Source organism: Xenopus laevis, chromosome 6L (assembly GCF_017654675.1).
Source record: "Xenopus laevis strain J_2021 chromosome 6L, Xenopus_laevis_v10.1, whole genome shotgun sequence".
Classification (NCBI taxonomy): Eukaryota; Metazoa; Chordata; class Amphibia; order Anura; family Pipidae; genus Xenopus; species Xenopus laevis.
This window is the reverse complement of record NC_054381.1, coordinates 28,015,691-28,028,144: the sequence shown is the minus strand read 5'-3', so window position 1 is coordinate 28,028,144 and position 12,454 is coordinate 28,015,691. Positions and strand designations below refer to the sequence as shown.

The 12,454-nt window shown below is 36.9% G+C and overlaps 1 protein-coding gene across 1 annotated transcript in view; it reads right to left on the bottom strand.

Moving 5' to 3' along the window:
• Window positions 1-12,454, bottom strand: part of hacd1.L (3-hydroxyacyl-CoA dehydratase 1 L homeolog) — a 39,920-nt gene that overhangs the window by 6,571 nt on the left and 20,895 nt on the right. Inside the window, 4 exon segments of the mRNA NM_001094625.2 lie at window positions 1,418-1,539; window positions 3,078-3,166; window positions 3,251-3,269; window positions 4,720-4,837. Of these exon segments, the coding sequence (NP_001088094.1) occupies window positions 1,418-1,539; window positions 3,078-3,166; window positions 3,251-3,269; window positions 4,720-4,837 (348 nt within the window).

Here is a 12,454-nt window from a genome sequence, read left to right as displayed (position 1 = left end):
GGTTGGGAACTCTACTCAGATGAATGGATCCCTTGGTTTACACTATGTTTTCTCAATAAACATTGCCCTTTGATGGTCATGTCCAAAACTCATACACCAAAATCAGCCAATACAAACCATTAGATTTAACAACATGGAAGGGAAACAGGGACGGGTGGAGACCGTTAATATTTCAAGGTATCTTGCCTGTTTCAGCTCCATAATGTCCCTATGTACATAGCAAGGTCTATTCAAAATTGATTTGCTGTGACGGACTGGAAGAACCTGGTTGGCCTGTACAAAACCTTGACCTCAACCCAACTGTATATCTGTGGGATAAATTGACTTGACTTCTCAACATCTTAAGTATGGATGGAATTAAATCCCATGTAACAATGTTCAAACATCTAGTGGAAAGCCTTCTGAGAAAAGTAAAGAGCACAGGGTGTTTTAGTAGTAAAGACACAACCAACTTTATATAGTAATCTTGGTTTTGGAATGAGGTGCTGGACAGGCAGGTGTCAACATGCATTTGTCCATACAGTGTAAGGGCTAATGAAATGCTTGGTTGGTACAGGTATAGAATCTTTTATCCAGAAAGCTGCAAATTACAGAAAGGCCATCTGCCATAGACTCCATAATTTCCTTTTTCTCTGTAATAATAAAACAGTAGCTTGTACTTGATCCAAACTAAAATATAATTAATCCTTATTGGAAGCAAAACCAGTCTATTTGGGTTATTTAATGTATAAATGATTTTCTAGTATCCTTAAGGTATTTAGATCCAAATTACGGAAAGATCCATTATCCAGAGAACCACAAGTTCCAAGCATTCTGGATAACAGGTCCCTTACATGAATTATGAAAACGAAAGGCTTCATTTACTAATCGAAAATGAACCACCAGTGCCGGGCCAACCCGGGCAGGCGCCCCAGGCAGCCTGGCCCCGCAAAGCGCCCAATACCCGAATGCGCAAAAAAATACGAGTGCGCATGCGCATTTCCGGTTTTTCGCGCATACGCCGGCCAGAACAGGGACCGGACTAGGGGGATAGCAGAGGCAGAGAAGGTGCGTGCCTGGCGCCCCTCCAGCTTTGCGCCCTGGGCACGTGCCTTCTCTGCCTACCCCTAGTTCCGGCCCTGTGAACCACTGAGCCCCACAACAGGAGCTAATTTGCAATCATATTAACACCACAAAGAAATAATTTGAAATTTTATGGCTTTATATGAAAATACTCTGAAACATCTAAATGAGGCGCATTTGTTTTTAAAATCTGGGAAAATCCCACCGTTGGCAGTAAAATCCAAAATAAAGTAGTATAATCATTTTGCATGAATCATGGGAAATTAAAAATGATTAGCCAAACTGCACAACCTGTCCTTTTTGTTAGTTGAACATGCGGAACCCGGTCATGCATAAAGCAGTTCAGTGTCTCCACCTGGCCCATTTAATGAAGTATGGCAAGTGGTTGAGAAGTTTGAATGTGTAGTAGGAATATCGCGTGATCTCTGTCACAGTCCATACGACAAGAAAAATAAGAACGCCTTCTTCACTCTGGACCTGCAGAGGCACAAGAGGTTATACTGGATAACTTAGTCACTTCTAATACATACAACCCATAATAAGCATATCAGCTTCTGTTATTTATCAGATTATAAACACTATTTCTAGAACATAGTACAGTGGTGAAAAGGGATATCATACCCCAATAACTATCCCCTGACCAACCTTCATTTTATTGTCATCAACTCTGATAACATCACTCCACTCGTGATTATAGGCAACATGTTGTATCATGGGAAGTTCTATATTACTGTAACCTGGAAGAAGTATGGCATTTTGAGTGATCCAGAGGAATTAATATGGGCTGCCTGCAGGTAGGGATAAGGGTGGATTATATATTTAGACCACACTGGTCAGTGAGCTAATCTGAAACCCATGAGATAAGCTTGGCAAGGCAAAGGATATTATTGTTTTGACTTGGTCTTAACTAAGTAGTTTTATAAAACTGGCTATATCTAGGAAAACACTGTCCAAGGGCAAGTGCAAAAACTGAAAAAGATATAGTTAGAAATAGGAAAGCCACTGTAAATGAGTATTATTGTACAGGGAAATACCAGCAGATCTTTAAGATCTCTACTGAGCAGTACAGAAATCTCACAATCTAAAAACTCCTCTTTAGCTGAATAGCAAAAACAAAAAGTTATGAAAGATGTTTACAACATGAGAGACTAATGGCTACAGATTGTATAATGTTCTTCTTAGTGGCTTATTTTTTCCTAGAAGTGGAAGTAAAATGGGCATTTGTCCAATATGACTTAAATTGCAATGGCATTTAAAGTCTAGTCTGGAGTAGCATATCTGTTACAACTACAAGGTTGGTCAAGGTTGGGGTTGTTTTCTCTGGAAAAAGGGCGCTTGCGAGGGGACATGATTACACTTTACAAGTACATTAGAGGACATTATAGACAAATAGCAGGGGACCTTTTTACCCATAAAGTGGATCACCTTACCAGAGGCCTCCCCTTTAGACTAGAAGAAAAGAACTTTCATTTGAAGCAACGTAGGGGGTTCTTCACAGTCAGGACAGTGAGGTTGTGGAATGCACTGCCGGGTGATGTTATGATGCTGATTCAGTTAATGCCTTTAAGAATAGCTTGGATGATTTTTTGGACAGACAGAATATGAAAGGCTATTGTGATACTAAACTCTATAGTTAGTATAGGTATGGGTATATAGAATTTAATTAAAAGTAGGGAGGGGTGTGTGTATGGATGCTGGGTTTTCATTTGGAGGGGTTGAACTTGAACTTTTTCAACCCAATTTAACTATGTAACTATGTAACTATGTAACTTGCTTCCAGAAAGTCTCACACTCTCTGCATGTAAAAGATGCACACAAGGTGCACCTACAATCATCTTTAGACCATTTCTGGCAAGGGTGCAGATGGTGTGTTATGCCAAGAGAGGCCTTCATGGAGTTGTATTTTCCTAACCACACTGGAAATGCACAGCTTCACATGATCTTGTTTTGGAGTCTTGGAACAGTAACTCAATGACACAAAGTAGAAGAACAGATGTAAATAAGTGTAAGCCCACCTTCTTTATACTGCTTGTAATAAACCAGACCATGAAGATTCTTGAACTGACTTGGACCCCTGTTACTAGCACCGATGTGTGCACTATTCCTTAAAAAGAGAAGACAGAGCTCTCGTCAAGAAGAATCCAAATGAAGTGGCAGACGATTTCTACAATCTAAAGCCAAAACTTACCCAGTGCGCAGTGGATCAGCTGTAAAAGAAATAGAAGGCCACAATTTACTTAAATTCCATTATGTTTTCATATTATGTACCCTCACTTTTTCCTCACACCTGATGCTGGTAACCACATATTGAAACCAGGACTACTGGACATGAACAAGGCTGATGGGCACAAAGGAAATAATATTCACTGTTATAGGGTTGTTTTGTCTCACGTCTGTACCATTGCCGCTTTTGTTGGGGATTTATTTCTCTTTTAATTCATGATTAATCATTATAATTATTTAAGATAACTAATTTGGTCTCGAAACATTGGGATAAAAAGGCAGCTGGGAAAGATATAAATATTATTAGCTGCTTCTAAAATATTTCTCATTACACACCTTCACTTGTTTTATTGCTGCATGGACAATTCATTCATTAAACCATTAGAGTTTCAAGCTTGTGTGCAAAGGAGAGCGTTCATAGTTATCAGGTCACAGAAGAAAAAAAAGGAATGTGTGTATTATAAATTGTATTATATCTATATATGGCAAGATTCAGATGTTCATCTGAGAGCAAGCAGAACATTTGTCTTTTCTATTTGGCTTTGCTCTGTAGATCTTACAGCAACTAGGCATATATTCATAAAGAAGACTGCCTCATGGTAAAAACAGTGTATTTAAATGCTAAAATTGCTTCTTACTTCATGACAGTCATAATCATTCCTAATAGGTGCATATATAAAATCCACTTTATGATTAACCCACTTTCCTGGATCACAGCCATCTTCTTCAGGGGTTTTTCCTGAACTATGATTCTACTATTTTGAACAAAATTCCAATATTTCCAAAAGTAGGGTCTCATTTACTATCAATGTGCATATTTGCAGCAGTCATTAGCTTTGATTAGTCTACTGCAGCTCAAAAATGATTGGTCAGTATGGATTACAGGTATAGTATCCCTTATCCGGTAACCAGTGATCCAGAAAGCTCCAAATTACGGGAACACCATATCCCATAGACTCCATTTTGCTGAAATAATTCAAATTTTTAAACATTATTTCATTTTCTTCTGTAACAATAAAACAGTACCTTGTACTTGATCCCAATTAAGATATAATTCATCTTTATTGATGGCAAAACAATCCTATTGGATTTATTTAAATGTTTAAAAAAATATTTTTTATTAAAAAGGTATGGAGATCCAATTTATGGAAAGATAAAAATCCCAGGCCCTGAGCATTCTGGATAATAGGTGCCAATCCTGTAATGCATTTGTGCAGATTTGCCCAATGTTAGTTTAGAAACACCAATGCAATAGTGGGACAGGCTATGGTAAGAATTCAGATTCCAGTCTGTTTTGGTGAGTAACATAAGAAATGATAACATATGATAAAAATATATTTATGTGCCAATCATCATATGTAAATAAAATGTATTATAAAAAATACTGGTCTGTGGCTATGTTTGAAATAAGAATACAGTTGCATAGGTTTTTACCTCAAGTAAAGCAAATGTCTGGAAACATTTAAGTGTCTTCTGTATATTTCTGTACAAACCCTTGTGTGTTCCTTTTTCCGCATAAAATCGGATCATGGCTATGGCAAGAACAAGCCACCTGGAATGAGAAAAAAAAGAATTCTACATGTCAAACAGATTCTCTAGGTATTCATTCTCTACAAGAATATTCATTCTCTACCAGAAACCCATTATCTAGAAAGCTCAGAATTATGGAAAGGCTGTCTCACATAGATTCAATTTTATCCAAATAATCTAAATTTTTATACATGATTACTTTTTTTCTCTATAATAATAAAACATGACCTTGTACTTGATCCAAACTAAGATATAATTAATCCTTATTGGAAGCAAAACTAGCCTATTGGGTTTATTTAATGATTTTCAAGTAAAATTAAGATATGAAGATTCAAATTATGGGTTTCTGTTATCCAGAAAACCCCATGTACCAAGCATTCTATATAACAGGTCTCATACCTTTATACTAAATATATAAACAAATACATTAACTCTAAGGGACCAATTTATGATTGTTCTTTAAGGAAGCCTCACATGATCCGAAAGGGCTTTTGAAATGTCTTCAGCACCTTAATGCTGCCCCCATAATATAAAACAGGACTGTACAACTGTAGTCCCACCAAGCAAAAGTGGAACCCTAAAGGATCTTTATTCCACCCCCCAGCTACTGGCATCAAAGATTTCATTCTAGGTTATCATGTCCTAGAAAAAAATGTATGAAACCTTTTGTAGGGTAAAAATCCCAAATTCCTCATTTGTTCTAAAGTAGAGATTAGGGGGTATATTTATCAAAGAGTGAAGTTAATAGTGAAGTTCCACCACTAGAGTGAAATGCCGCCACTAACCCATTATTTCTATGGGATATATAAAGGCGTATTCATCAAAGGGTGAACTTTCACTTTCACCCATTGATAAATACGCCTTTCAAAATCCCATAGAAATGAATGGAGAGCTGCGGAATTTCACTCTAGTGGCGGAACTTCACTCTTTGATTAATTTACCTCTAGGGGTGCTAGGGTGTGTAGTTGTGGTGCACTGTGGGAGTCAGATAAATGATTCTCTATATAGCATTGGTATAAGGAAAAATAATTTGCAAAAATAACATCCCTAGTGTGTATTAACAAGAGGACCAATCAAATGAGAAATAAAATGCATTATTGCACACATTATTTTCCTGCATTTATAAATTGCCATTCTCTTCATCTGAGATGTATGAAACCCTTCTGGAAAGGTAATGGAGTAGCAAATTTCGATCCAACTATCTTGCAAAAGAAATGAGCTCCGATAGAAGCCCCAGCCATGTGAGACTTTTATGTTTTATTATTATTGTCAAAACATTGCCACCTGCTGTTAAACTACGATACATCTCTATGTGAAGTTGTTAATTACCATCAGACTTAGAGACCCGCTGAATGTAACCTTGAAAACTGTGATATATTTCTAATAACTATTAGGGGAATTTTCTGGGAAAAATCAGAGAAAAAAAATCAGAGTAAGACAGGAGTGTGTGGAAGTCAGACAATGCAGCTCTGTCTGTCTGTAGTCATTCATTTTTACAAATGTTTGTCTACAAGCAAATGAACCGTTTTCCTTCAGAGTAGTCACATCAGCTTGAGAGCATACTGAATGTGAAGGCCCTAGGGCTTCCATGTTTCCTGCACTGTGTAGGCTACATTATGTCAGGTCTGGAGACACGGCTGAAATGAAGGGTAGAGAAAAACAACTTTATGCATGAATGTTTTATCAGGGAACTGTTTGTGCCGCCGAATTTCAAAAGCAAAAAATAAATGTCATGTCTGCAAATTAAATATTTGCTTACACGCTGTTAGTAGTTTAATTGTCTTAAAAAAGACCTTTGTGAACGTTAGCCATTCAGAATAAACAAGAGCAAAGAGCAGGATAAACATATTTGTGAAATTTCATCATGAATATATTTAAAATGGGAACCCATTTTTCAAACTTATTTTTGATGGTATGATTTTTTGTTTTAAAATATTTTAAAGTTAGATTTTTTAAAATATACATCCTGGGGTAAGGGCTGGAGCTAAGAGTAGACAGCAGAAGTGCACTGTGGGGTTGCTTGGACCCTAGGTACATGTCTCCGCTGACTTCTCTAAATGTGACCCTGTGCATCCATCACTGAACTGAGGACACCAGAAGCTTTTGGCCCGGCTCTGCCTATGGTTAAGCACAACTGTTGGTTGAGCCATTTTCAATGGCCACTTACAAGGGGCAGATTCTAGGGACCTAATAAATGTGGAGACAGTCCTTTATTCTGGGAACTGTCCTGGAAAACCATGGACTTAAGCTTAGCCTATGGACCCTGCACTATGTGGCCAAGTCATCTATGAAAAATTTAAGAAAACCAATACCTAGCACAGATATTATAGCCAAGAAAGTACGGCCAACAAATTGTGTATACATATTGTGCACTTTTACCGACTGCATAGAAGAACACAGGCATAAGGGGCTGAATTATTAAAATTCAACCCCAACTTTTTGCTGCATTTCGAGAAAAGAGAGGGGAAAAAATAAAACAAACCGAGGAAGTAAAAAACAATTGTTTTTTGTGACTTTTCAACATTTATCATATGGAATTCTTGAAAATGTAAAAACTAAAATGTCATCATGTAAGATGCCACAGAAGTCAAATGGAAGGGTATTTTGAAAATTCAAGCCTTTTTTGGTCACGTTTTTTTTTTGGATGGCTTTTTTTGACGTAGGGAAAAGCAACTGTTTTTTTTCGCAGTGACAAAATGTGATTGAAATGAACCCATGTCAGAATTTTAATAACTATGAAAAAAACAAGTTGGCTATTAGAGTCACCAACACTTCAAACCTTCAAAGAGAGGCATTGAATCAAAAACCTGGAATTGGCAGTCTACAACGGCAGACATCTCAGTTCATGTAAACTGAAAAAGTACTAACTGGATCAGTCTCATTAAAATCCCCTTTAATACAGAGAAACCATTGATTCTTGATTTCTAAATATTCAGAGTGATCTAAATATAGTGTGATGGTTCAGCAAAGCTACAATTGTGGGAGGGCATCCAGTCCCTTAAGCTGGTTTATCTGCTTTAATGCCATCTGAAGAAACTGAGCTCCATAAACTCTAGTTCTTCAAAATCTTGAAAGTCATTGGTAACTAAACTTACCCTATGTTGACCAACTTCTTTAAAACTCTACTACAACCCTCCCAAAGCTCAATAAAACTCCTCACCCTTCAATGAAATGGCAATAAGAGATTCCCTGAAATAGAGAGGACAAAATAGGCCATTTTATCTGATGTATCTCACTTAGCTTTAATATTTCTGGCTTTTGTTCCTCTGCAACCAAAGAAACAGCTCATCTTCATGTAGCAAACAGCACAGATTGTGAGTAAAGAACTGCATGTTCCTCTAAGTGTATATTGGCAGAGTTATGCATACAACAGTATATAATACAGAATATGCATTTGTAATTGAAAGCAAGTATCCTGATTTATAGATTTATATGTTTACAGTTTGTGGTCTTGTTGAATACCTTAATTGCTGGATGAAAGGGCCATTTTATGCACTTTTAAGTTTTTACATATTGCACACTTTATTTGTTTTCCTATAGTATCTCTAAGGGATCTGTTCTAACTAAAGAGGAATATGGGAAATTGGGGAAAATATAAAAGCAGATGTGGGGAAGCCAGACGGCATTAGGAGAATGAGGAGCAAGCTAAACTAGTAAACAACTTTGACATGTCCCTGATGGTTCACTTGTTTTTGAACACACTGACATACGGGTTTGCTTCCTACTAGATTAGGTTTGTTTTTATCCCAGAAGAATCCTTTATTTTTAGATAGGTTTGACTGTGCATGCTGTTTGAATTTTATATAACCTATTAATGAACATGATTCTGAGTATCAGGAGTCTGTGCATAAAAATTATGATATAGGTGATGAAAAGGTGCTGGGAATTCCATGATATTCTCCTACAGGAAAGTAGCAAGGAATCCAAAGTGCTGGGTACATATCTATAGCTATTTTAGCTGCAGCCTGAGGGGTTCCATCTTATGGTCACATCAAGGGTGCTCTAGTCATGAGAGCTCTTGATAAGAGGGACACTAAGAGACACAAAGTTGAGTCTCATTGGTCATGAATGGGGTGGATCTTGTGGGAGAGTGGCTTTGATGGATCATGGGTGAGTTTTCTCATAATTCATTAGTATACCATTCTATTTTTTGGCAGGGCCTAACTGCCCCATATCGGTTTAACAGGATACCAGGAAAACTTCTAGTTGGCCCAGGTGTCAGTGGACTCCTGCTCTTAACCATTTGGCCTATTTCATGGTCATTCCCTATTTCTTGATAGGAACAAAGAGGAGAAATAGATGGAAGGATAGATTATAGTATTTAAAGAAAAGAGATTAGGAAAATAAATAGGGGGTTATTTACTAAACCTCGATTTTTTTCTGGTGGAGATTTTTTGGCCAAAAGAGGGAAAAAAACCCTCAAATGTATTATACCCCAAAGCTGCAAAAAGTCTAAACCTGAAAATCTGCCATCTCAAACCTGTCAAGGTCATGTTTAAATCAATAGGAGATGTCTCTTTTACAATTTGAAGATATGATCTGCACTGGGTTTTGTCTGATAATCCAAAAAATTCGGGATTTTCAGACGATAACCCAACAAAATCAATCGATTTAGGCATCAAAACTGAAAAATTCATACTATTTAGGTTTTTGTCTGACTTTTTCGAGTTATTTTATTGATAAATCGAGCTTGGTTTAATATAAATATGAGATAAATTTGAGTTTTAGTAAATAACCCCCCTAAGTGAGGAAAGGAGTCCCATGGTTCAAAGTTTTCCGGTGGGACCCATGTATCCCAATCCAACACTGCTCACCACTGGGAGTTTGTAGTTTAGTGTAGTATAGACAGGGATGCAGAGCCAAAGACTGAAGAATCCTGCTCTAGGAGAGTTCTGTGTAGGTGACAGAGTTGGTTACAGTTCTTGTAGGAGAGCCAGGACCTGAGACGTAATGGAATGTTTGGCAGAAAAGGATTCAGTGGGATTAGATTTAAGCTTTTGATGCCAGTATTGAGACTGTTGCTAACTCTATTACTTTCCCAACTGAGTAGAATAACACATGTACAATGACCCACGGGAGGATACATTTACTCAGGGTGTGTTGAGGTAGCTTTCTTAAGGGCAGCCTTAGAACTAGAGTGTCTCAATGGAGATACCTGCATATAGATATATGATTTTACACGATCTAGCATATTATTCCATGAATAGCGCTCCACACACAGAAATATATGCCGAAATCCACGTTTTTTTAGAAAAAAAAAACAGCAACTTTTTAAAAAAATATGTAACTTTGAAATTGAAAGCCCAGCAATTTCCTAGCCTTCAGGTGTTCCCTTCAGCTTGCTGAATTGATAATGTGCATTCATTCTTTATGACAGCCCTTCAAGCTCACAAAATACCTCCCTTTCAGCAACTGACATCATTTCAACAAAAACTCAATCTGGTTAGTCTGGCAACAGGAGAACAGATACAAATATTATTGTTCTCTCTGACACCTCTCCTAAAGGAATCAGGTCCTGTCTATCTGTTGTTTCCAGTACACTGCTTCAGGGCAATATAAATGGTGCAACGTTTGCTGCAGGTCTAATTGCCTTATAGCTTCCATCAGGCTACATGTACTAGTCACATGTTTGAAAGGAAAGTGTGATTGGTTGATATGGGTGCCTAGACCATAGAAACGTTGAACCTTTTTCTACATCCCCCATCAGAAACTCTGAATCAGCTGTAAGGGTAATAAGTGAACACTTAGGGGGCAGATTTATCAAGGGTCGAATTTCGAAGTGATAAATACTTCGAAATTCGACCATCGAATGGCTTTACTTTTTTTAAAAATACAGTACTTCAATTATCAAATGGTCGAATACTCTAACTATTTTACTTCGAATCAAATTCGAAGTCGTAGTATCCTATTTGATGGTCAAAATTCATACAACAAAAATTATCCACCCCCAAATTTCATACTAATCTATCTTCAAATTGGGCTTTAGGGACATCTAGAACAGCTACAATTCAACATCTCCTTAACTGGTCTCCACCTTGTAACCCCCCCCCCCCCATTCCACAGCTTTTTATTATTATTATTATTATTATAGCATTCAATTGTTTAGTACAAGCTTTAAGGGTAAACTATACTGCCAGAAAAAAAGCTAGTTCATATCATATTAAGTGGACTATTAAGGAATCTCACCAAACATGACATATATATATATATATATATATATATATATATATATATATATATATATATATATATATGTATATGTATATGTATATGTATATATATTGATAGGCTCATGTGACCTAACATGTTTGTGTGCCCTTAGTTTGTTTGTGTACACTGTGAATCGTAGGATCCCAGAGGGTGGCCCTTAGTTCTTAAAAAACTGACATTTTCTATTTAAGATTACCTGATGGCACATACTGCTAAAAAATATATTTTTATGAAAACAGTTTATTTAGATGAAGCAGAGTTTTACATAGGAGTTTTATGCAATGTATTTTGAAAGACTTACATTGTTTGAGGGTATAATTTCCCTTTTAATAGTGTTCTGTTATCAATTATTTCCATTTCCATATAGCCCATCTGAAGAAGTATAAAACAATTTTCTATATTTCAACGTGATGGGAGAATAAGGAAATCACTTCAACGGCTTCAATTTAAATTGATGACATCTCTTTCTGTTCTGCGTTTGATTGGACTGTATTCTGCCTTTATTAAGGTTCAAGATTCATTACACTGAGCCCATTATTTGCCAAGCTACAGACACAGTGGACTGATACATGCGGAGGATCTATTCTAAGCGTAAAGCTGCCATCCATTATACCATTCATCTGCAGAGGAATATAATTAGACTTTTATTTGCCATATGCTACCCTGCTGCAGAACATATGGAACTATCTGTGCCTATTATATACATTAAGGATATGCCAATTCTCTACCTTCTTAAGTGTCATATGCAGCATCCCAACACAGACATAACTATAGAGCTGGAATATAAAAGACTCACAGTGCATTCTAAAGCCCCATATGTCTACACAGCTGTGGCCTCACGGGGATAGTTACTGTCTGGCTTTTGCCAAGCATGACTAGCCTAATTCAGCTGTTTCCATAAACATCTGTTAAATAACTGCAAATTCTAGATCTATACTGTAATTAAGAAAGAAATAAGCAAGGTGTGTTAAGGGGAAAAAATATTCCATAGAGCTTAGAGAAGTGTATATATATATATATATATATATATATATATATATATATATATATATACTGTATATGTGTGTGTAAATATACTGTATATGTGTGTGTAAATATCAGAGTTTAGCTTTTTATTATGGGTGATTACCTTCTTGGAATATTTGTAGCTGCCATATAGTTTGCTTTGAACTCTCTAGGAAACAGTCCCTTAGGGGATTTTGGATAGTGCAGGATCCACGAAACGTGCAGTAGTGTGTTCTTGATTGCTAGTTCATCTACTCCTGTGCTCCCCTGTGGCTGAACGGAAGAAAGTGCAACGCCCTTTAGGTGCAAATGCCTTTACTTAATGGTGTCTGTGTGTGCAGAAACTGTGTCCGTTTTTGTGAGACTGCACTTGCTTAATAGATAACTATCATAGTTAGACCAAAAACATTGATGTATTAGCGCT